Source organism: Sarcophilus harrisii, chromosome 1 (genome assembly GCF_902635505.1).
Source record: "Sarcophilus harrisii chromosome 1, mSarHar1.11, whole genome shotgun sequence".
In the NCBI taxonomy this organism is placed as follows: Eukaryota; Metazoa; Chordata; class Mammalia; order Dasyuromorphia; family Dasyuridae; genus Sarcophilus; species Sarcophilus harrisii.
Genome location: NC_045426.1, coordinates 623,081,332 through 623,106,780, shown reverse-complemented (window position 1 = coordinate 623,106,780; position 25,449 = coordinate 623,081,332). Strand labels below are relative to the sequence as shown.

Genomic DNA, 25,449 nt, shown 5'->3' with positions numbered 1-25,449 from the left:
TATTTTGTTTGCTGAATAAACTGAGTGACCTGGCCAAGGTTACAGAGTTACTTAAGTATCAGAGACGGGAATGAAATCTGAATCTTTTACCTCCAATTACAGTCTTCTTTCTATTATATTATATAGTTTATCTTAAAAAGAGAAAGATTGGTATACCATTTGGAACATCACTAGAGGTCTTTAAAGAACATACAGAGGACTTAGGAGGCAGTGGGATCTGGCATTTCTCTGTGTCTATTCTCTACCCCAACTATCCCCATCCTACTTCAGAAGCATTCTTGAATTTCCTCTAATGGAATTAACAGTGAAGCAACTGTTGACTGGGGAGGACTCTTCATGCTGTACCACATCAATTCTTGGGCAATGTTCCTAGCAGCGATGGTCTTATAGTTTTTCTGTTTGAAGATAGTATATATTATCACATTTTTAGAAATATCTTAATTTTGATCTAAAAATTCATTTAGGCACCTACGTGATGCAACAGAGTACTAGGTCGAGAGTCAGAAAGATCTGAGTTCAGATCTAAACTTACTTACTAGCTGTATTATTTGACCTCTGTTTGCCTTAATTTCTATAATCTATAAAATCTGGATAATAATAATAGCACCTACCTCCCAGAGTTGTAATGAACATCAAATAAGATAATAATTGTAAAGCACATAGTAAATAATATATGAATGTTAGATATTATTGTTATTTTACTTTGATGCTTCAAGTCATTAGTCATAGTGCTACAGTCTACAGAAACACAGAATATGTCAACTCCCTTTCTGATATCAGTAATCTCCAAATATTTTGATCCATATATTCTTATAAGTATTCTTATCTTTAGGCATAGATAGTTTGAGTATGCATGTATATATACACACAATATATATTTATATTCAATGATTTATTCATTACATGCATGTATTATTTTACTACTACTAATATATATTCTAAAACTCAGCTCAAAATAGAAAATAAAAAAGATAAAATAGAGATTAAATAATTTTCAGTGTGGTCAATAAAAGGTATTGCTTTGAAATATCACAGAACTATCTTTCTCCTCCCCTTCTTTCTCCTAAACTCACAGCCAGGGCAGAGCAGGCCTTAACTAGACTTTTTCCTTGGATATCCTCAGTTACACCCCCTGACATATTTATCCAAACACTGCTGCTATATCATTTAGGAATCATAATGTCTCTGATTTAAAGCAGGGGGGAAATTTATGATTCTGGGAAACCAGCTTTCATTGCTTTTAAAACTGATGCTTTTTCTCTATAACTTTTACACCATGTGGAGAGAATATGCTACTGGGCAGGGATACAGCTCTATCAATTTGCAGTTATGTATATATCGGGAAAATTTTTCCCCTCCCCGTGGTCTCCAACATTAGAATGTCTGAGAAAAGGGATGAGTGAGGCCTTGACATCTTGGATGTAACCTTCCCATGGAAGTTAACTAAGAGGAAATTAGTAAGAGAACAAAAAAGCAATGAAATCAGGGAGGTACAGGGAAAGGACATTCTGTTTTTGTGGTTTAGTTCAGATGACCCTCCTTACATAAAGTCTGTACTATCCTCCTTCCCTCTTTCCTCCCCAACAAGATGGAACATTTCTATCTCTCTCTTTCTCTGTCTCTGCCTGTCTTTCTCTCTCTCCTGTGAATTTATGCTAGCTTTTATTAGTTATTTTCTGTTCATTTCTCCTACTAGACTATAAACTACTTAAAGGAATGGACTATGTCTGTGCTTCCAACAATGCCAAGTAAAATAAATATTTGTTAAATGAATTGATGATGTCAGTAGAAAGACAGTTTTCTATTTTATCATAGCTAGCATTATGTAGTGCTTTATAGATATCTCATTTAATTCTCAAAACAATTTTATTGTTATTTAGTCCCATTTTACAGATGAAGAGCCAAAGCTGGCCAAGACTAAGTGACTTGCCTAGAATTACACAAATCTAAGGCAGTATTTGAATTTAGAACTTTCTAATTCCAAGTTCACTACTCAACCTACTTATCTTTAAGTCTATTTAGATTTTTCAAATCTAGCAGCCTCTTGGGTCATCTCCCATAGTCTGATGCAACTACAGTCATACTCATGCCTGATAAATGCAAAACAGAGGCTGCATTCTTTTCAAAAAGTCTCCATGTGCTCTCTCCATTTAGTACATAAGTTCCAACTGCAGTATGTTGCATATTCAATCAATAAGCATTTACCAGGCATTTGTATGTTAGGTGATGGAGAGTCAAAGACCATAATTTAATAGTTGTTACCTTTATGGAACTTCTATCTTATCTAAAAAGACAAAATGTACATATTATATGTGTTCAAAATATATGCTAATTAATATTGGGAACACCTTCAGAGATGTTATTCAGTTTTCAGGGTATTGGAGCTTAGGCCTAATCCTATCCTGAAGGAGTTTCTGTTCTAATCAGACTACACTGGGGAAAATGATTATTTTTGGGTTTTTTTTTTTTTTTTGGTTTTTTTTTTTTTGGACCTCTAGCTCCTTTTAGGACCACCTGCTATGGGAACTCCTCCTAATGCCCCCACCTCAATTGTCAGTATTTTCTCCTGCCTGTTGATTACTTTGTATTTCCTTTGCACACAATATATTTGTGTGTGTGTGTTTGTTTGTGTGTGTATTCACATATCCCCAGTAGATTGTGAATTCCTTGAACACAATCTTTACTTCATATAGCTTTTATATTCCCAGAACCTACTGCAGTGACCAATTCATAGGAGTTACTTAATGAATGTGTGTTGATTCATTGTTAAATAATGCAAGTGAAAATACTTTGTAACCAAGAACACTGTAACTCTTAAACTACTAATATGGAAATTCCTAATAGATGAATCTCAATTTCATTACTGAATGAATGAATAAATAATATTAATTAATTGATCAGCTAGATAACACAGAGGATAGAGAGTCAGGCCTAAAGTCAAGAAGACTCATCTTCTGTTTTAAATCTGGCCCTGTGTGACCCTGGGCATGTCATTTAACTCCACTTGCCTCATTTTTCTCATCTGTAAAATAAGCTAAAGAGAGAAATGAAAAACCACTCCAGTACTTTTATCATGATCTCAAATGAGATCATGAAGAGTCGGATGGGACTGAAATTACTGGACCATAACAACAAACAATCATTTCATTAATAGCATGTTTTGTGATCTTGGGCAAGGAGTCCTTCTCATGTCTTATATTCATGTTGCATATATTATGTACATTCTCTCTTCTTATAGAATGGAAGCTCCTTGAGGGCAGGAACAATTTCCCTTTGTCTTTGAATCCTTGGTGCTTAGCATAGTGCCAGAAAAATGGTAAACATTTATAGGGGTCTTAGTTTCCCAATCTGTAAAATGAGGGACTTAATAATAAAAATAGTTAGCATTTATACAATTCTAACTCATTAAAGTTTGCAAAGATATTTATACATATTCCCGTTTGATCCTCACAAGATCCCAGTGAAATAAGGGCTACTATTGTTCCATTTTTCAGCTGATGAGGCTGAGACTTAGAAGTTATGTGACTTGTTCAGAGCCACACAGTTAGTGTTTGAGCTAGGTTTCAAACTTTGCTTTTACTGAAGACAGCAGGAAAAGCAGATTGAATGCTGGGCTAAATTCAAGAGCACCCAAATTTCAATCTGATGTCAGAAACTATATCACAACTTCTGCCTCAGTTTCATTCAGTTCTTTCAATTGTGAAGCAACAAGGTTGTTGTGAGGATCAAATGAAATAATATTTAATAAAAAGCACTTAGCACATGGCACATAGTAGCAATATATAAATGTGTCTTCCCCTTGCCCCTTACAGTCTCCCAGTTCAGGTCTCTGCAGTACTGTACCATTTAGCTTCCTCCTACTCATGAATTCTATTATTCCCTCCCATAGGAAGGATATGGGAGGTTGGGGAATGTGAGAAAGCTGGAGGAGGATTGTCCCAAGACTGGATCTAGGTCTCAGGAGAGCAAAACTTGGCTCTAATTATTCCTTTTCGCCTTCTCAACTCACGAAAGGCTTCCTCTGAATGCTAAAAATGAGCCTCCCTATATGCTTTTCATTTTGCTTATTAATTAATGTTAAGGGGGCTCTTTTAGGACATTTTTCTTTGGGGAGCAGAAGACACCTCGCATAAGAGATGTTTGATAAGTTTAGAATTGAATCAAGTGATTAGGGAAATTTAAATTTATGCTAAAGCACATGGATAATGGAATGTATTCATGAAATGGGTTGTCTCTCTGGGGTATGTCAGCTTCATAAATAAGATAAGATTCTTAAACTCCAATTCAATTTAATGGCTATTTATCATACACTTCCTAAATGCAAGTCATTGGATTTAGTGTCAGGGGGATACCAATATGAAAATTGACTCAGTCTCTATCCTCAAGAGGTTTACAATCCTATTTAATAGTGTTAGTATACATAGTAAAAAAGGGAGGATATAGGAAAAGAATATGATTGTCATTATATCCTTAGAATATAAACTCCTCAAGAGTAGGGATTGCTTCATTCTTTGCATCTGCATACCCAGCACCTAGCATAGTGTCTAGCACAATGATTTATAAATAATATAAAAATGACTAATTGATTCATTGATTGAATGCAGATAGGTAGCAGACAAGGCAGAGTGTGATTGGAATGTAAGAAAGAGAGAGAAATTGTTATAAGAGGGTAAGAGAAATCATTTTCACTCAAGTAGGTATAGGGGAGTTGGAAGAGTGCTTTCTAGGGAGGTTGTACCTGAGATGAGTATTTAAGGGAGGTAAGGGCTTCAATATGTGGAGAGAGGGGATAGATAAAGAGTCTATTCCTATCATAGAAAAAGGAGGAAATGAAGACATGTAGGTGGGATGAGGTAGAATAAAATGTGGGAAGGGGAACAGAACAGTCCAGTTGGGATGAAATGTAGAATATGAGAAAGAGGCTAGTATAAGTTAAGGTTGAACAGTTAAGATTGAACAGGACCAGTTTGTAGAAGGTCTTGAATATCAGACTCAGGTGTTGAAATTTCACTTTGTAGGTAATGGAGAAACTTTTGTTTTGATCAAACCACACAAGGAGAATAATATGTCTGAGTTATTATAGTCTTTTGGCATCTGAGAAATGTTATTTTCCTGGAATAAAGTTGTCTTGGGTCTGTCAGTTGACAGTGATAGACAGAGTACCAATCACTTCCACAGAAATTTGCATTTTTTGCCTCATTATGGAAGGGACCCCATATTCTTGAAAACCATGTACTAGAAGAGTTTGAAGTCTATCTCCTCCAAAATGGAAAGCTTCACATACTGTCTTAGTAGCAGTCTGGTTTAGATAAATTGGAAGAGTTTTGTTATGAGGTTGATGACAGGATAATTCTGATAGAAGTATGTTCTTTTTGTCCACAACAGTTCTCAAGAACCATCTTTTAAGTCATCAAGTATCTGCAGTCTATGTCAGTAGATGGGTGACACTGACAGAATCACAGATCCTTTAAGTAATGAAGTGAACAAAGATATATTTCGTAGATGATACAAATTGCTGATGTATCTCAAACTCCACCCCTTGTTCCCCAGGTTTTTTACTGCATTCAGCTTGAGGCAAGGAGTAATGGAAACTTTTGCTACAAACAGCATTTGTTAGCAACTTCCCTCTCTGTGGTTTTTTTTTTTTTTCCCTCTGTTGTTCCCCTGATAAAACAACTTGAGCTGCCTAAGTCTAACTAGCACACACAAATCTCTTCTTCACATAAAAAATATCAGCTTTCAAGAAGCAAGTTGCCTTTTTTTTTTAAATGATGCACTATGCATTCTAAATTGGGTCACTGGCGATCCCGAGAGCTTGGTGCCAGCCCTACTTTGAGTGTGTGTTTCCTCTGTCATAGTTTTGAAATTGCTTCTTCTAAACCAAGAGTGAACAATCGAGCAGAAGAAATGGGCAACAGCATGAAGACATCTACTGCACCACCAGAAAGACCTTTGCCTGGCCCAGCGGGTAAGTCCAGTTTCTTTAGGGCTATTGACTCAGTGCATAGCCTTTCTAGCATCTCATTCCATACAAGTGTAAGAGCTTCCTCAGGAGGAGCAGGGTTCCATGTAGAAGTCTGCACAGCAATCATGGAGTTGGAGAGTTAAAAGTTCTAGGTTCTAATTCCATCTCTGTTATTGACTGTGCCTTCTAGCTTTAATTTTCTTATTTGTATGATGATATTAGAGAGTTCTTCCAGCTCTAACATTCTTTGCTCTATTATTCTTTGAGGTTTCTTAGTGATTATCAGAATTCCTACTGAAGGCCATGATACAGTTATTAGAGTACAAGGATCACTGACTTTGGAGTCAGGGACTTTGGAGTCAGGGACTTTGGATTCTATACTTCTACTTATAAGATCTTAAAGATAAGACACTTAACTGATAAGTATCTCAATTTCTTGATCTATGACATGAGAGAAGTTGTACTAGATGACTTCTCAGGTTTCTTACAATTCTAAATCTATGCTCCTATGAATTTTCTGTCCAGTTATTAAAGAAATCAAAAGGGATTAAAATGGTAAATGAAATATATGTCCCTCAGGACTTTGTGGTCACAGAAAAGAGCAACTAATACAGCTGTACCAAGGCTGCTGATGGCAAGTGCAAGGGGAATACCCTGTTGATAAGGAATAAGTGATGATGTTTTGGTAACTATGTTAAGTTCCCACGTAAATGACTTCGTAGAGCTCATGAATTAACTCAGGGTCCCATAGAGTGAAAAGCAGTATATGTGACTGATTTTTAAAGAATTAAATCGGTGCTAGGTAGAGGAAAAGTGGAAATATTTTTTTTTTGTATCTTGGCACCAATCAAAACAAACTCATCTTTAGTGTCTTGTATTTGCCAGGCACTGGAGATACTGAAATTAAAATGAACTAATCCCTTCCCTCAAAGAGTTCATCAGGAGAGACAGCAACTTTCAAGCTCTACTGCCAAAATCCTTGATGAAATTGTCAGAGACAGAATTGAAATCAATAGGTTCTTATTCCTGCCCGGTATAACATTTGTTTGGGTTTATGTGCTTTGGAATTCTTTGGGGAAATAGGATAGTTGCCTTGAGAACACTTCAAACAAGTGAAAAGTACAATAAACTTGAATGAAGACATCTGGATCTTAAGCCTATGTCTGCCAAGAAATGGCTCCATGATTTTTGGAAGGTCAATTTGTTCCTCTGGGTCTCAGTTTCCTCTTCTTGAAAATTTGGGAACTGGAATAGTTAAGCTTTAATGTGACATCCAACTCAAATAATGTAGGTTTTTGTTGTAACCTTCCATATTATAAAGACCACTTAAATTCTGGCAGCCTCTGTTCTAACACTGAAACTTCTAAGGTTTATTCCAAGTCTAACATTCTATGTTCTGTATTCTAGTATTCCATGTCTCTCTCATTCTATTTGTATTCCAACATTATATCTTTTAAGGGCTATTATAGTTTAACATTCTATCTTCTATATTCTCACATTTGATGTTCTGGGGTCCCTTCCAGCTTCAGATTTCAAATTCTACTAATCTATGAAAGTCAAGGAATTAAACTACTACTAGTTAACCACCCAACAAAGCCTGTTTTCTATATGTTTTAGAACTTGTGCTCAGGCTATTCTCCCAGACCATTTTCCTAGATGGTTATAGCTTAATGAAAACTGAATCACAAAATCACAAAATGTTAGAGCTAGAAAAGATCTTAGAAATTTAGTTACATTTTCTTGTTTTTATCGATGAAGGCATGGATAACTTGAGAAGTCAAATGACCTGACTAAGGTCATTCAGTCAGTTTGTGGCAGAGCTCTCAGCTACCACCTCAAAGCCAGGTTTTCGGATTTCTAGTATAACCTTGAAACAAACTATAAATGAACAATTTTGGATTAGGCAAAATGAAGAGAGGCAGAGGCAGAGACAGGACTGAATGCAATATCCTTCATCAAATTCTTAATAGGCCATGAAGTGGATGGATCAGTATTATTTGTAGAATGAGTATCCAGTAGACAGGTTGTATTGGGCAAAAGTGTTAGGCAATAACGATGATGATAATATTTCAATTATTAAAAGTCATGGAGTGCAGAGACAGAAAGAAATTAAATCCAAAGCCTGAATGAAGTCAGACAGAATGGAGCCAGGTTACATCTAAAAATCAACCAAATATGTCCATTTTATTTCAATTCCTTCCTTTTTGAAATTTATCAGAATCTGAATCATAAAATCACAGTCCCTCCAAATTGGAAGGGACCTCAGACATCTACCCCTTCCTATAATTCTTTCCACAAGGGATCATTTGTCCTTGATTAGTAGTCCATCCATCTTCTTCTTGGAGACTTCCAATTATGAAGAACTTGCTAACTCCTAAGGTGGCTCATTATGTTATGGAGTAGAAAGAATTCTGGACTTGGAATGAACATATCCTGGATTCATATCTTACTTCTGATACTTAATAGCTGCATGATCATGGGCAATCCACATACTCTTTTGGAATTTGTTTCTCAATTATTATATTAACCTCACACTGATTTGTAGGGTTATTGTGAAGCTCTAATGCAATAAGACATGTAAAGCATTCTGTAAATTTTATAAAATAGTATAAATGGCATTTGTCACTGTTATAGAACAGCTCTGATGATTAAAAAAAAACATTTGCTGAATCAAGTCCAAATGTCTTGGGTACCTGCATTCCCCTCCCCCTTCTCTTGCTCCTAGTTCTGACCTCAGGGCCAAGCACAATTGAGACATTCCCTCTGTGTGAATCCCTTCAGATCCTTGAAATCAAGCATCAGGTCATCCCCAGGTTTTTTCATCCCTAAGCCAAGCAGTCCTGGCTCTTTCATCCTATGGCATATGATGGTTTGATGAGGAGATCAAATATATCTCCTGCCAACAAATGTTTAAGAATTTCACCTTTCTAGTGAGTGACTCAAGAAACTTTCAAAGATTCTCTAATATAAATCCCTCATTTTTACAATGAGGAAATGGAGACCCAGAGAGAGGAAGTTATTTAGCTAATATCATACAATGAGTTAATATCAGTGAGGAGGCAGAACAAGTAGGTAGCACATACATACACAAAAAAGATTGAGTCCCAAGGCTTTCTGAAAAACAACAATAATATATTATAATATTGGGACTGGTACACAGATATGTTTTATGAGAAACACACCAGAAATTCTTAATATGGATTTATATATAGGAGAATAGGAGAGTTTTCTTCTTTAAGGATTACATACTTATTTACAATAAGACTAGTCTTGCTGGTCAGGAAAAACTCATTGGCAATTGGCATCCAAATTTGCCAGCTTCCTCAGTGGTGGCAAGAGTTTGTTCTTGGAGGATTGGATTTATCAGATTAAAAAAAAAGGGGAGAAATAGTGGGGGGAGTCAAAGAGGCACAGTGATATAATACAAAATGAGGTTGGTTATTTACAGTATCATAGAATTTGAGTTGGAAGAGATATCTATGACCTTCTAGTCTAGAGCTGTACTGTACTTAGCTCAAACAGGATCTCAAGAAACTATGATTAAATGTTCAGTGTGAGGGTTAGAAATCAGCTAACTACAGATTGGGACTTGATTTTTATTCATTCATTCATTCATTTATTTGTTGATAAGAAAGTAGTAGAGAAAATGTTAATAATTCAAAGTAATTTAAAAGTGTGTCTAGCATACATTTCTCCTCTTGGAGAGCTGATTGTTAAATATCTACCAGTACATTTCACTCTAGTCAAACTCATGTTCAAAAAGGAACCTTACCGTAATAAACCTAAAAAGTGGCTATTCAGTCCTTTGAAGACTTCCAAGGAAAGGTAGCTAGATGGTTTAGTGGATAGAGCATGGGTCCTAGAACCAGAAAGATTCAACTTCCTGAGTTCAAATATGGTCTCAATCACTTACCAGTTATATGACCTTAAGAAGTCACTTAACCCTATTTGCCTCAGTTTTCTCATCTGTAAAATGAGCATAATAATAGCGTTTGCCTCCCAGTATTGTTGGGAAGATCAAGTGAGATAATAATTGTAATTAACACAAAGCTTAGCACATAGTAAATACTTTATAAGTATTAATTATTATTATAATTAATATCATTCATTCTCTATGGGATATCATTAATTTTAACAATAATTTTAGAGCTTCCTTTGTAATTGTCTGACTTGGGAGAAAAAATTCTGAACTTGACTTTAATGTAGATCAGAGATTTAAAAAAAATCATAGATCTACAGCTGGGAAGTATCTGAGAAGACTTCTAGTCTAATCCTTTCATTTTATAGATAAGGAAACTGAGGCCTGGGGGAGTTGAGTGACTTGATCAAAGGATTTGAACCCAGTTCTTCTGATTTCATAGACATAGTCTGTGGTCCACAGTATTTTTATTTTATTTTACTAGACAATGCCAAAACAGAGAAGAGAATTAAAACTATATGATCACTACTTTATGGATAAAGTCCATTTCCCTTTCTCTTTGTCTTTGAATTTGGTGGTGGGGGTAATGATTTGAGAAACATCTTCTGCATAAGGTTCTTAAGGTTACTTGACTATCCAGTGGGTAGCCCAGCAATAATGGAAAAAACTTTAGATTAGTGGCCATGACTTTGAATTCAAATCTCAGTTCTGCCTAACAGTTATGTGCTTGAATATTTCACCCTGAGAGCTTTCTCCCCTTTAAAAATTAGGTTAGATTAAATGTTCTCTAAATACCTTTCCAGTTCTAGCATTAGCTGAATGTCTTTAAGTGCTTAGTCCAAATGAATTTCTATTTGCTCATCTTTTTTTTCCTAAATAAGGATAGCAGTACTTGGACCAACTCATACATTTGTGATGAAAATACCTCACATATTAAAGTGTTATTATAGGATTATATGCTAATACTTGGAGTTTGTGGGCCAGCCAATTCTAGCCCGACAAACTTTTATTAAGTGACCACTTTGAAGAGTGTCAATACAAAAACAAAATGAAAAATAGTTCCTACCTTATATTCTACTGGATGATGGGAGATGAAATATAAAGGATCAGGAACATTAATAAAACAATAATAAAAATAGACATTCATACAGAATTTTGAAGTGTGTAAATCACTTTTATATGTTCTATATAATTTAATTCTTATATCAGCCCTATGAGGCAGGCCCTGTTATTATTCCCTGTACACAGATGAGGAAATTGAGCCCCAGAGAGTCTTGCTCAGAGTCACAAAGCTAGTAAATATCTGAAGCTTCCTAATTTATGTTCTGTGCTCTATCCATTATATCACACTGCTTAGATCTTAACAAGCTCATTCATAATGGAAGAATATCTGTTTTCAGATTCTAGGCTAAGATAAACTATGCATTTCCTCTGTCCATTTTGGCAGGTATACACAGATATTTTACATTGTCTAGGTATTTTAAATGGTCTAAAACAATATCGAATAATATTCCATACAAATAACATGTATTCTATACTTTCACTTTTGACTATATTTATTTTAACTTTAATTTCGTCTGAGATCATGATTCTATCCCTTCTTTTTTACAGACTAAATTCCACTCTTGCCCTTCATTTTATCTTTGTGTATATATCTTATTCGATATATTGTTGAATTCAAATTTTTAATCTGTAATCCATCTTTGTTATATGGATAAATTCATCCCATTCACACTCTAAGCTTTAATTGCTTATTTATTTTCCTTCTTTCTCTTTTACCTCACTATCTTTCTCAATCTATATACCTTAAATCTTGTCATTCCTCTGCTTTATTTCTACTCCCTACCTTGCCCTCCTATTCCTTAATGTACCTACTTCTTTAAGAGTCCTTCCTTATCTTCTCCTTGCAATTTATCCCTTTGCCCTCTTATTTCTTTCTGAATTTAGAAGACATTTAAATATTTTTAGGATCACCCCATCATACTTGGCTAAGCCCATGCCTTTTTATCAAACTACCCAAATAATGATGACAATCATAACAGTACTGTTATATTTTCACATATACAAAGTAAACAATTTAAACTTATTGAGTACCTTATAATTGCTCTTTAATGCTTCTCTTATATTTCTCTTGGATGTTATATGTCAAATTTTTCCTTATGTTCTGGAGGTTTGTTACAAAAACATGCCAGTCTTTGAATTTCTTTTCTTTTTTTTTTTCATTCGAGATTGTATTTAATTTTGCTGGATAAGTTATTCTTGGTCATATCCCTAGCTCTTCTGCACTTCAGAATATAGTATTCAAGACCTACAGTTCTTCAGAGGAGTAGCTGTTAGATCTTGTGTAATCCTTATTGTAGCTCCATGATATTTAAATTGTTTTTTTTTTTTTTCTTGTTGCTTCTAATATGTTCTCTTTAACTGTGGAGTTTTGAAACTTAGCTACGATTTTCTGTAAGTTTTCCTTTTAGGATCTCTTTCAGATGGTGATCAGTGAATTCTTTCTATCTACTTTGTCTTCTTGTTCTAGAACTTGAAGGTAATTTTCCTTGATAAGTTCTTGTAATGTGGTATCAAGATTTTTTTTAAATAATAATTTTCAGGTAACCTAATTATTCTTATATTATTCCTCTTCAACCTGTTCTCTAGATCAGTTTGTTTTTTTCTGATGAGATGTTTCACTTTTTCTTCTATTTTTTCCATTTTGTTTTATGATTTTTTTGGTGTCTTGGGGTGTTATTAGCCTCCCATTGCCCAAATCTAGTTTTTAAGGAATTATTTCCTTAAGTTTTTTATTTTTTCCAGTTGATAAACTTTCTTTTCATAATTTTCTTGATTTTCTTGGATTGCTCTTTTTTAAAAAATTTTCCTTGATCTTTCTAATTTGATTTTTAAACTTTTTAAATTATTCCAAGAACTCTTTTTGTGCTTGGGATCATTTGAAGAAGGAATGGCTTTTTAAGTTCCTATCTTTCTCTGAATAAGAACCCCAATTTTCTCTCTTCAAAATAACCATCTATAGTTGGGTTCTTTCTATTATACTTATTAATTTTTATTTATTTGTTTGTTTTGTTTTTAGCAGCTACTGGTGTAATCAAATCATAGTCTTAAGATATGGGGAATGATACTCCAAGCCTCAGGTCCTTCTTACTCTTATTTTCTGAGGTTTGTCTCAGTGCTCAACCTTGGACTCTCCTCTCTACTCCTAAACCACAGATGGGTACCCAGACACATTGTCCCACAAATGATCTTGCTCCCTACTGTCTCTCTGGTATCTATAAAGTAAAGTTGTCTTCTCTGCCCCAGAACTGAAACCAGGGACTCTGCTCTCTTGCAAATGCTCACAGCCAACAGGGTCCTGGACCTTGCTGCTGTTCTGATAAAATGTGTGGTAGCTGCTTCTTTTTACCATCACAGCCCAGGGATGTATCTGGTCAGTATAGATTTGTTTGGCATCCCTAGATAGTAAAAGTCCTTCAGTCTTTTTCTACTTGGCTGTCAGATCCCTACTCTGTTAGATGAAAATTTCTAAGGCTAAGTCTTTAACTTTCTACTTCCCTACCACATATAATAAGGCCTTGAAAATAGCAATTGCTCAAAATTATTGGTGGAATGAATCAATAAAGTAATCTGAATCTGCTATTCCACTTCCCTCAAATGTAATTTCCAATACATTTTGTAATCTGCTTGCCCTTCACCCAAACTCCAGAATGATTCACAGGGCTACAAAGGACATCAGAGAATGTTCTTTCCTTTACCCACCCCACCCCCCTTCCCTGGGATTAGCTAGGTCCCCTTTTGAAAACTCATTTAGTTTCAATGGAGTTGACATATTACATCTGATACCAATTGCTTTTTCTTTGCATATGCACATTTGTTCAGAAAAACGAACAGACAAAAACACAGGCAGATGCAAATACCCTGGATCTAGGGCAGCTCTTAGGGACTCTCTCTTTACTGAAGCAGTAAAATCCCTTATAAAGCTGGAGAGTTTGAAGAGGGGAAATCAAAAAAACAAAGCTTATTCAATCACATTAATAGACAAAGCCAAGTCTGATCTCTGGACATTTATTGACTTTTGAGAAGTGCAGAGTAGTATTCTATATGGGACAGAGTGCCATTTCCTTTTGTGGGATCAATGTTTGTCTGTCTCTGCGGAAATACTTTAGTGAGATCAGAGTATGAACCCTACATCATCAAAAGACAATTTATAAAATGACTCTTATATAGGCATAATCAGGAAAAAAAAGTGTTTTAGTTACTTTTTTTCCCCCCATCAACTTTTGTCTTCTCTCAGGTATTGATTTATGGATTTATGTATATGCTGTTTTTCTCAGTAGACCTTACTCTCCTTGAAGGCAGGATCTTTTTTTTTTTTTCTTCTTTTTCTTTGTATCCTCAGTGTAACATAATACTTGGCGCAAAGTAAATACTTTACAATCTGATTTAATAACTGCAAACACTGCTCTTAGTTCTGTCATACTCAGCATACCCAATGGAAAAACTATTTCCTATCATATTGAGAAATAGACACACAACTTTTTCATCAGCATAATGTAGCTATCAGGTCAGGTTCATTTACACTTATAATAATAATAATATCATAAAATCAACACACATTTATATAAAATGTAATGAATTCAGAAAGCCCATTTAATCAGTCCCTCACAAAAACCTCATGGAGAAGATAGTGTAAATAGTACAGATGAGATAAATTGAGAGTCCCAGAATTAAGGCAATTTACTTAAGGTCACACAGCTAGATAATAGCAAAATAAGGATTAATATCTGGGTCATAAACTCATAGGATTTTTAGAATAACATCTTAGCTTACTAGAACTAGCCTTAGTTGGATCGGAAAAGGTCTAAGATGTCATCATGTGTCATCCCCTCATTTTACAGATGAGGAAACTGTAGTCTAGAAGGAAAGGAACTTCAGCAATGGTAACAGTAAGTATCAAAGCTAGGATTCAAATACATGTCTTCTGTGATCTTTCCACTGCGTTCCTAAGGTGGTCTTTCTATACATGTACTCAATTTTGCAAGCTGTGATGTTGCCAAGTAACAGAAAGACCTGGTCTTAAGAGGGGACAAAGGAGCCAGCATGCATGAGCACATCTCAGGAAAACACCAGTGTCGACATGCCTTTGCTCTTGTTTTTTGAAAATGCAAATAGTCCCCAATGTGGTTTCTTTCCCCCCCCCATTATCATGCCACCCTTAAAGCAGTAGGAAGAGGGTCCCCTCAGATAAAAAGTGTTTCCCCCTTCCATTAAAATGATAAAAGTTACAAGGTAGTGAATTGAGTATGATCTTCCTGCCTACTCCAGTTAATCAAATCATACTCAATTCACTACCTTGAAACTTTTATCATTAGTCTCCTAAAATTTTACCCATGAAATCTCTCTCCTCTTTCCTCTAAACATCTTTGAATAAAGACACTGTAAAACTCCCTGACCTCAAGAAGGTCTCAAGATTCTTGAGGAGGATCTCAAGATTCTCTTGAGGTGTAATATTATCTGCATAACGCAAAATGTCTGGGCTATAAAGGCTTTCATGGAGTGATCTGTTCTTGCTCCTGCTGCCTATATTGCTAATGCTTACTCATTCGCCTAGTTTCAACTAAACCAATGCCTGATATTTTATTTGATGTCAATTGCTTTTCATTTGTCATCATTATGGTTTCTTATTTCTTATGATAAGATTTCTTATTCTTGTTAAATTGTTTCAGTCCCATCTGACTCTTTGTGACCAATTGGTTTTTTTTTTTGTTTGTTTGTTTTTTGGCAAATATACTGGAATAGTTTGCCATTTCCTCATCTTACTCATCTTATAGATACAGAACTGAGGGCAGGAGGGTTTTGTCCAGGATCACACAACTTGGAGCTTTCTGAGGCTAAATTTGAACTCAGAAAAATGAGTCTTCCCAGCTTCAGGTATGGGACTCTACCCACAGTGCCACCTAGCTTCCTACTTATTTCTTATAGGATTATTATTTTTAGGGTTCCTATTTTTAATTCTTAAATTAGAGAAAATATGGTGAATTAGCAGTCTTTTGACTGCTAGTAGGTCTTTTGACCTACATTTAGATGCTAACTCCAACACTTGCTAGTGATTGTGACCCTTACTAAAATGCTTAATATTTCTGGATCTAAGCTTTCTTGCCTGTAAAATGATATTTACATTTCAACTACTTCTTTCATAGTGTGTCTTTGGGGGAAATCCTCTGTTATCCTTTCAGTGCTTTTGAAATATTAGTTACTGTCTAGAGTCTAGAGTTTCAAAACAATGGAGTCCAACCTCCTCATCTTACCCATAAAGAATCAGATACTCAGAGAGGGGAGGTTATTGACCCACAGTCAATATACCAAAGAACTTGGGCCTCAATGTATTCTGCAAAAGGAGGGTATTTAATTAGATGCTCTCCAAGGTCCCTTGTGAGGTAAAGAAATGCTTGTTTAGCAACTGTATGATTTCTATGAGGTTTTTTTGCTAGCTCTGTTAATTATTTCTTCATTCAGGAAGCTGAAGGGTTAAAGAAGACCATTTTTGAAAGATAATCAGCAGAGAAGCCATATAGAGAATGTCAGAGAAAAATCTTCTCCAGCTGTGCCTTCAGCTTGCTGAGATGTAATAAATCTCCCAAGCTAAGGGCTACTATACAATTCATGACTCTCAATGAACTGAGTGTTTCTGAGAATTCTTCCTGTAGGCTTAACTTCTAGGGATTATTGGGGCAGAACACTGGATCTGGTTTTACAGAACTTGGCTTTAAACCTGTTCTACTCTTTGCTTCCTGGGTGTCCTTGGAAAAAACACAACTTCTTTGGGTCTTAATGATCTCCTTTACCTATAAAGTGATGGGAGCTGAATTAGGTGATATCTAAGATCTCTTCTTGTTCTAACTCCCATGATGTTAATTCTTTATTTAAGTTCTGATGCCTCATTGAGGTGAAAAGGTTATCACAGGCTTTTGAAGTCTGTGCCAACAGCACATGAGTTCTAATAGTTTCTATTAACATAAAACAAACTAACAAAATACGTCGTGGAATACAGGGTAAATAAAAATTTATCTGAGGACAATCCTTGTTCATTTCAGTACAATTAGTACAGTGAATTCATAGTCAGATGATGGGCCATTTATAGATAATTTTTTTTCCAGTTATCCACAAAGGCCTTCTCTAAGCGCATTGGGGGGTTAGAATCTATAAAATCACATCTGCCTTCAAGATATTTGCATTTTAGTAGGTGGATACAAAATATTAACAGGTAAATATATACATGATCATTTGAGAAGGAGAGAGGAAGCCTCAATTTCCTTTGGCAGATAGAGATACTCTTTAAAAATATTCAAATTCTGGTACCATTACAACATTGATTAATATCAGCTTTTTCTCTATCTCCTATCCAAAAAGTCACCATGGCTAGCCTGGAATCCTGAGAAGCATAAAGAAATGATGACTTCTAACCTTCAAAGTGCTATACCTGTGTTTTCTACCCTGCAGTGTCCTATTAGCCTTTCTAATGCTCACTAATCCTCTAATGGGATGCCCTTTGCTATTACTTGTTATTATAAATCTGCCTATCTTTTGATGTATCATGATTAGAATCTTAATGTGTTTAAAAATAGCATTAAAGATAGGGACTGGAAATAAGCCCTTTATGCACCAATAATTTTAGGGAGGGGCAAAAATCAAAAGAGGAAATCATTAGTTGCCATTACTAATAGCCAACTACGTTGACCACGCTTTATATCATTTCCCAGACTTTAACTTGCTCAGCCGATCATGATTGGTGCTGGTTTTGGCATAAAGTTTACAGTGTTTGAAAAGTAACTATTATCATGCATTCAAAAAGGAGTTTTTAAAAAAGCAATAAAAACTGTGTGACATTTGAGGTCTTGTTACTATTTTGATTTAGTCTTCCTCATGCCCAGATACAGTTTTGCTCCATTGGTCCCATTTTTGAGCTAAAGTTCCCAGCAGAAAAGAAATTGTACTTTTTGTTTTCAATTGGAAGAACATAGTATTTGCTATTCATTAATATATTTGGGAAGGGATGTTATAAACTGACCCAGTCTTTTAAAATTTATGTCACTGAAGTATTTGTAGATCTAGGAAAGCAGGAACTGCTTTCAGGAATACTGTGGAAGGTCACTCTGGGTCATAAAGAATTATAAAGGATCTTAGAGGTCATCCAGAAGCAACTAGATGACTCAGTGGATAAAGTTATGGCTAAAGTGAATAAGATATGAATTCAGATAAAGCTTCAAATATATTTCCTATCTGTGGAAACCTGTGCAATTTAGTTAATCTCTCACTGACTCAGTTCCTCATCTGTAAAATGGGGATAACAATATCATCAGCCTCTCAGAATTGTTATGAGAATCAAATGAAATAAGATTTGTAAAATATTTAGTTAAGTACCTGATACATAATAAATGCTTTCCCACCCTTTTTTCATTCCTTCATCTATTCCCAACCTTTTTACTTTAGAGATGAAGAAGCTGAAGGCCAGAGGAAGGTGATTTGGAGAAATATTAGAAGAGCTAAGATTCCAATTATCATCTTCTTATTGCTTTTGCAATTTAAAATGAAACATTTAGAATACTGGAAAGTGTATTATTGCCTTTGCAAATCAAGGTCCCTTGTGAGGTAAAGAAATGCTTGTTCATTTATCATCCAATCTGTTAGTCACTCCTCTGTGTTTTGTATCAAACTTCATAAATATGTCACTAATAAAATTGCTAGAAGCCACTTTGGAAATTAGAGAACAGAGCCTGATGTTAGGAAAATTTGAATTCAAATTCTACCTGAGATGCATATAAGCTATATAACCATAGTCACATCACTTAATCTTTCTGGGCTTCAATTACCTCATTTGTAAAATGAGGGGTCAGTATTTAAGAACTTCTAAAAATCCTTTACAATTCTATATCTATCACTGTATGATCTTCTCATCACCAATATTCCCCATAGCCTAGAAAACTCCACTAAATACCTTTTTTCCCCCCAAGTTAACATATCTATCATTAATGCTTATTCTTTGATTTGATCTATTCAACCAGTTTCAAATATATTGAACCTGTAGGTTCTCTGACTAATATTTATACATCTTTTCCATAGAATAGCATGAGAGAGACAAGTTATTTTCTAATATCTAGCTAAACCATACCTATAAAATGTTGCTGATACTTCAGTTTGATAACCCTGTCAGGAAAGGAAATGAGGTTAGCCATGTTGACTTTTGGTGTCATTTCTTCCTTTTCTACATTATAAGAAAGCATCATTACATGTTTGAGAATTTTGCTGGGAACCAAAGTCGGCTTCATGGTCTTTTGTTTGTTGATGAGATTCTCTTTCCTTTTTTTTCTTTTTCTATTATTCTCTGGTCCCTTTACCTTCAGTCTTTCAAAGTCTACTACTAGTGTAGTAGATGAGCAGTCTCATCAATCAATTCTCTCAGAGTGATAGAGCATAGTTCATTATAGCTAAGTGACTTGGATTCATCAAAGGTAATATGATTCTTTAATATCTCCCTTGGCATCTCTTGGGCATTTACTCTTTATTAAACATTTTAGCTCTGATCTTTACAATGCAAAGACCATAAATTTAGAGGTAGAAGAGACCTTCAAGTTCTTCCCATTTTAAAAAATTTTTAAAATCAAGTTCTCCCCTCCCCCAAATACCCTTTTTGTTGAACTTCTGATATAGGTCTATGTTTCATCCTCTGGTGCTTCTTTGTTCCTTGTTCTGTGCATGTCTTTAAAAAATAATTTGGTCAATGATTTCCCTGTAATCTGAATTGATCTCTTAAAATTCCCTGCTTTCCTAATCTGTGAATTTGTTTTTCATAATATCTTCAAGCTCCCTTTACTTTTAGAGTATGTGTCAAATCATGGCAAATCAGGTAGTTATATGCTCTTATATCACAGGTAGAAGATGACAGGTTCAAAAAGGGACAATTAGTTGTTCAAAATCCCAGTCAGTAGAAAAGCTGCAACTACAGTCGAAATCAAATCTAAGTCTTTTGAATTCTATGTGTTTTTAGTTGTATCTGACATTTCATGACTCTATTTGTTGTTCTGAGTTTTTTGAAAAATAGGGTCATGAAGTGTCAGATACAACTGTGCCTCAGTTTCCTTATTGATCTACTGATCTATTGCTAAACCTATACATATTAATGTGACCTTCAGACAACACCACAAAATCATGAAATGTTAGAATTAGAAAGTTCATTGATTAATTAAATTTATTATTGTCCAAGATTAGTTGAGTTTAGATGCTTTACATTCAATGAAGTCATAAATGCCTATGGGAAATGAAGGAACTGAATTTCTAGAAGTGTTAAATTTTCTTTGCCAAATTTCCCAGCAGATACCAAGGCTTGGTAATTACTCAGATGTTAAAATGACACCTGGTTTAATATAAGCCAACATATTCTTGTCCTTCATAACAGAAGTGTAGTCAGAATTCTGATTCATTTTTTTTCCTTGTCTTTTTCCTTTATTGGCATATTTGTCAGTTTTAACACTGAATCAGGTCATATGTACTCCTATGTACAATAAACATTTGATAAATATTTGCTGAATTTAATTAAGCTGAAATAGAACATTTCTTCATATAATCTGAATGCCCTTGTCTCCAAGTTTTTTTATTTGACTAGATAATGGATCTATACTTTCTTAATTCAGAACAAAGTATTTGGATTAGTTTTGTGCTCCATCCAAGTTTACAGGTACTCAAGTTGTCCTACAAGGGGTGGGACTGAGATGTGGGAGGTACTCATGTTAGAAATTGAGGTTTAAGCAGTTTCAAAACTAAACTATTTGAATTTTTCAGTGCAATAATCTTAAATCTGGTTTTTAACCCCAAGTGTGTGGGAATACATCCTATATAAAGTTTCTATTGTTGTCATACTTATCAATTCTCTGGCTTTTAAAAACACCTACTGCTTTCAAAGCTTCCTCTTCAATCTTATTTCAATCTTTTTTCCAATGAGATTCACTATTTCATAGTGAAATATGCATCGTATCAATAGTGATTGATATGAAATATTTATTCTTCCTGGCAAGTCTCTTAAAATTCCACATAATTACTTAACAATTTTTAAAGTGCTAACTCGCCTCCTTGGACTAAATACAAATCAACTCTACAACATGTTTGAGCTGGTTGAGTCTTTCCTTAATTGTAATTTGTGTTGTTCAGTCACTGTTAATTGTGTCCTAGTCTTTGTGACCTCATTTGGGATTTTCTTAGCAAAGATATTAACTGGTTACTTTCTCTAACTTATTTTTACAAATAAGGAAACTGAGGAAAACAGGGTGAAGTTATTTGTCCAGGATCACACATCGGTAAACTCAGATCTGACCACATCACACATACCCACACTCAATACTGGTGGTTCCTTGTCACCTCCAGGATCAAATGTTTGTATAATCCTCTGGCAAAGTTGAAACCTTCCCCACCCCCCACTCCAATCTTTTTACACCTTAAATGCAACTACTCTGCAATCCAGTGAAATGAGATTCTTTGCTCTTGTATTTAGGTATCTTCATTGGCTATCTCCCATGAATTTGTGTAATATATAGTATACATGTACATTTATATGATATAATATACCTTGGCTATTCATATATGTATATATCAAATGAGATAAAAATGAGACAGGAGAGCATTTCACCATGGATTAGGGTGGAAAGGAACTTTGGCAGTCAGATCAACCAATAGGCTATTGTAATAGTCTATGTGAGTTGTGATACGGGATGTACCAAGTGATTGACAGGGCCAGAGAAGAGAGAGGGACATGTGGAAAAGATGTTACAAAAATAAAATCAAGAGGTTTTGGCAACAGATTGGATATGAGAGGGACAGTATGAGAATAAAGAGTTGAAAATGATACTTAGATTTGAGCATAAGTGTAGGAGGATGTTGGTACCTAAATAGGAGTAGGTCATTTAGGAAGAGGAAAGGATTTGGAAGGAGTGATGATTCAGTTTTGTACATGTTGAAGTTAAGATGTTTATGGGAGATGCAGTTGGATATGTCCAATAGCAGTTGGAAATATGTGAGACTGGAGCTATTATAAAAATATTCATATTCAGAATTGTATAATTTATAATTTTAAAATAAAATGACAATCTTTTTTGACTGATTCTAGAGACTTCAAGAATCAATAGTTAGCAAAAAGAAATGAATGAATGAATAAAAAAGAATCAACAATTATTCTGGAAACATACAGAAACTCACCCCAAAGGAAAAAAAATCTCAGTGCAACTTTTTAGAGCTGGGAATTTGAAGTCAAAGGACCTGAATTCAAATCCTGAATTTGCTCCCTATTGCCTGAGTACTGAGAAATAATTTACTTCCCCTTTCTGTGCCTCGGCTTCCTTATTGGTAAAATGTAGAGATAGGATTATATAATCTCCAAAGTTCCTTTCAGCATCAAATCCTATAGCCTACTTCAAGATAATTTTTTTTAATTGCTCCATTAGCATCATAAAATTATGGGATTTTCAAGTTGGAATGTGATTTAGAGATTACACATATAAAAGAACTAAACATAGAAGGGAGAAATGACTTAAGCCCCCTTAATAACAGAATCTTTTGCTACCAATTTCAAAACTGGTTTGTTTTTCTTGATTGGGTTGGCTTGATGGAGCTGATGATTCTGAAGTAGGGACAGCATGAATACCATCTTTTTTAAGATGAAGGGACAGGCTCTTGAGGGCATGTCCTACAGTTTCTAGATCCTGGGAAAATAATCTGAAAAGGCCATATAGAGTACCTTTCTAATATATAGGGGTTTCTACACCTTGCCCTGGTAGAGAAATTTAGTATGTGTGTATCAAGGCAGCTCCAAAGTATAATACTTAAGACTTAATTGTCAAATTCTATTTCCTTGAGAGGAGCTGTAATTACACACAAAACACAGAATCATTACAAAGAGATTGACATACAGCTTTCTCCATTTGTGAAGAACACTAGAAAAGAGAAATATAGAGTAAATTGTTTCTGGTGTTGTACATATCAAAAAGTCTTTTCTGATCTTATTCTGGGTAGGGCACACTTTCTTAAAGGAAACCTTTTAGCTTCTGTCTTGTTCTGTTTCATAGAATAATTTTTAAAAAGGAGTTCATATCAAGAAACTTGTTTTCTCTACATCTTTTAGACCATTCTGTGACTATAAATATATGATTGGTTCTAGCATATAATTTACCAAAGTTATTTTTCTTCTCTTGATGGATGTAAGCTTCTTAAGGGCAAGGACTGTGGCTCTTACAGTGGCTCCATGTATAGAGGAATTTTTAATAATTGCTTATTTTGTTTCATTATTTTTGTTTTTGTCTTTGGACCCCCAAAACCTTGCGTAAAACCTCTGATGTAGTAAGAAGCTAGCAAATGATAACTGGATTGGATTGGTTCAGACTATACTGTGACATTCATTTTTTGTATATACCCCCATATCTACCATATAGAAAATCATTGATAAAGATTTGTTAAATTGAATGCATGGACAAGCCTCTTAAAAACTATTTTTTTTGTTTTCCCATAGGATTAGACAATGACTTCCTTGCTGTTTTGTGTGATTATCCATCTCCTGACATCAGTCCCCCTATATTCCGTCGAGGAGAAAAACTGCGAGTAATTTCAGAGTAAGTTTCCTTCCCAGGAACCACCAGATAATCTAAAAATAATAACTCCCATTCCTATAGCACTTTAAAACAAATAAATCACAGCAACTTTCTGAGCTTGCTAATAACATGAGCATGATCCCATTACACAGCTGAAGAAACTGAGACACATGGGATGAATTATTCATAACTATATAGTTAGTGAGTTACAAAACTGACTGAGATACAAACCCAGGATTCCTAATCAAAACTCAGCACTTCCCCCCCCCCCAACACTATGCTATCCTTATTCAGGATAAAATAAAATGAAACTATCAAATTATGGGAAGAAAACATTAAGCAATTGACTGAACTTCTTCCTGTTTAACTAGTGGGCCCAATACTACTGATGAGAAGAGAATAAATAAACCACACTTTGACAATTAACACAGAATCACAGGAATTTCAGGATAGGAAGTAGTCTCAGTAGCTAATCAGTCCAACCTATGCCCCCAGAAAAGTCTCCACTATGATCTACCCAGCAAGAGCCTGTTGATTGATTGAATGATTGAATTTGATCATCTTTTGAGATTTCTTTCCATTCTAGGAAGCCATGACTCTATGATAACAGAAGTGAGAAGCAGTGTAACATGACATAGAGTGCTAGACTAGTCAGGAAGATCTGGCTTCGAATTCTGCTTCAGAAATTTCTGATCTATGACAACAAATCATTAAATTCTCACATCAAATAAGAATAATAATAATACCTGTTATCACCTTACAGATAGGGTTATTATGAAAATTATTGAGATCATGTTTATGGAGCACTTAACAAATAAAGGCTTTCATAGATACCTATTAACTTTTTCATTTCCTAGCAGTGTGATTTTCTTTACACTAAATCTGATTATTTGTGTTGCTATTATTACAGTGAAGGAGGCTGGTGGAGAGCAATTTCCCTAAGTACTGGTCGAGAAAGTTATATTCCTGGAATGTGTGTGGCAAAAGTTTACCATGGGTAAGTAAACTTCCTAAATGCTGCCAACTTAGTTCACAAATTGTGATATAGTTTTGTTTTGTTTTTAATCTTATAAACAGTAAATGATATGTTCAAAAATCAATTACATATCTAAAAGTTAGAATTACATAGCAGTGAACATACTCAGATTACATGGTTATAATCCTCTAGCTTCTGACCAGGCAAATGATAGCCTTTCTGGAAATGAACAATAACTTGGCATGGAAAACAAAAACAAAAACTTTTGTTTTTTGAATTTTTGAATCTGAAGCCTGTATTTTCTGTGCTAGGTAGTGTAGTGAATAGAGCTTGGGACCTAAGTATAAAATATGATCCTTACTAGCTGTATGACTTTGGACAACTCACTTAATCTCTGTTTGCCTCAGTTTTCTCAAGTGTAAAATGGGAATAATAATACCACCTACCTCCTAGGGATGTTGTGAGGATCAAATGATATATATGTAAAGCACTTACTTAGTACAATGCCTGGCACATAATAGATGCTATATAAATGCTAATTATTATTACACTATTGGTCCATAATTTGCTTCTCGTGGTAGCCTCCTAGACTCTAAGGAAGAATACAGAGTAGCAGGAACAATTAGATTTTTAGGAATTACCAGCTGACACTATCCAAGTAGAATATTTTAACTGGACATGATAAAGATCACCATACTTACATTTCATCAATCCTTCATGGAGTGGAAAAGTAAGGAGAAGGCAAAGAAGTAAGAAGAAAAGAGAGAAGAAAGGGAACAAAGAATGAAAGAAAATAGAAAATAGAAGAAAGAAAGAAAAAAGAAAGGAAGGAAGGGAAGATAAGAAAATAAAGGAAAGAAAGAAAGAGTAAAAAGCAAAGTGGGGAAATATTTGTTAATCTTCAAATGTACTACATTTACATTTTAAAAAGATCCTGGTAACTTGCTTTTCCTGCTAC

General features: G+C 34.8%; 2 protein-coding genes across 3 annotated transcripts in view; one reads left to right on the top strand and one right to left on the bottom strand.

The window, feature by feature from the left end:
* The window catches only part of TG (thyroglobulin), a 352,924-nt gene that overhangs the window by 93,370 nt on the left and 234,105 nt on the right, over positions 1–25,449 (bottom strand). The window lies entirely within an intron of this gene.
* SLA (Src like adaptor) overlaps positions 1–25,449 on the top strand; it is an 88,573-nt gene that overhangs the window by 43,404 nt on the left and 19,720 nt on the right. Inside the window, exons 4-6 of one of the 2 annotated variants that reach the window (XM_003760392.4) lie at positions 5,859–5,968; positions 23,437–23,536; positions 24,426–24,512. In XM_003760392.4, the coding sequence (XP_003760440.1) occupies positions 5,908–5,968; positions 23,437–23,536; positions 24,426–24,512 (248 nt within the window). In that variant the 5' untranslated portion in view covers positions 5,859–5,907. The remainder of the gene's footprint in view (positions 1–5,858; positions 5,969–23,436; positions 23,537–24,425; positions 24,513–25,449) is intronic. The other variant, XM_012541837.3, reaches the window with a different exon arrangement.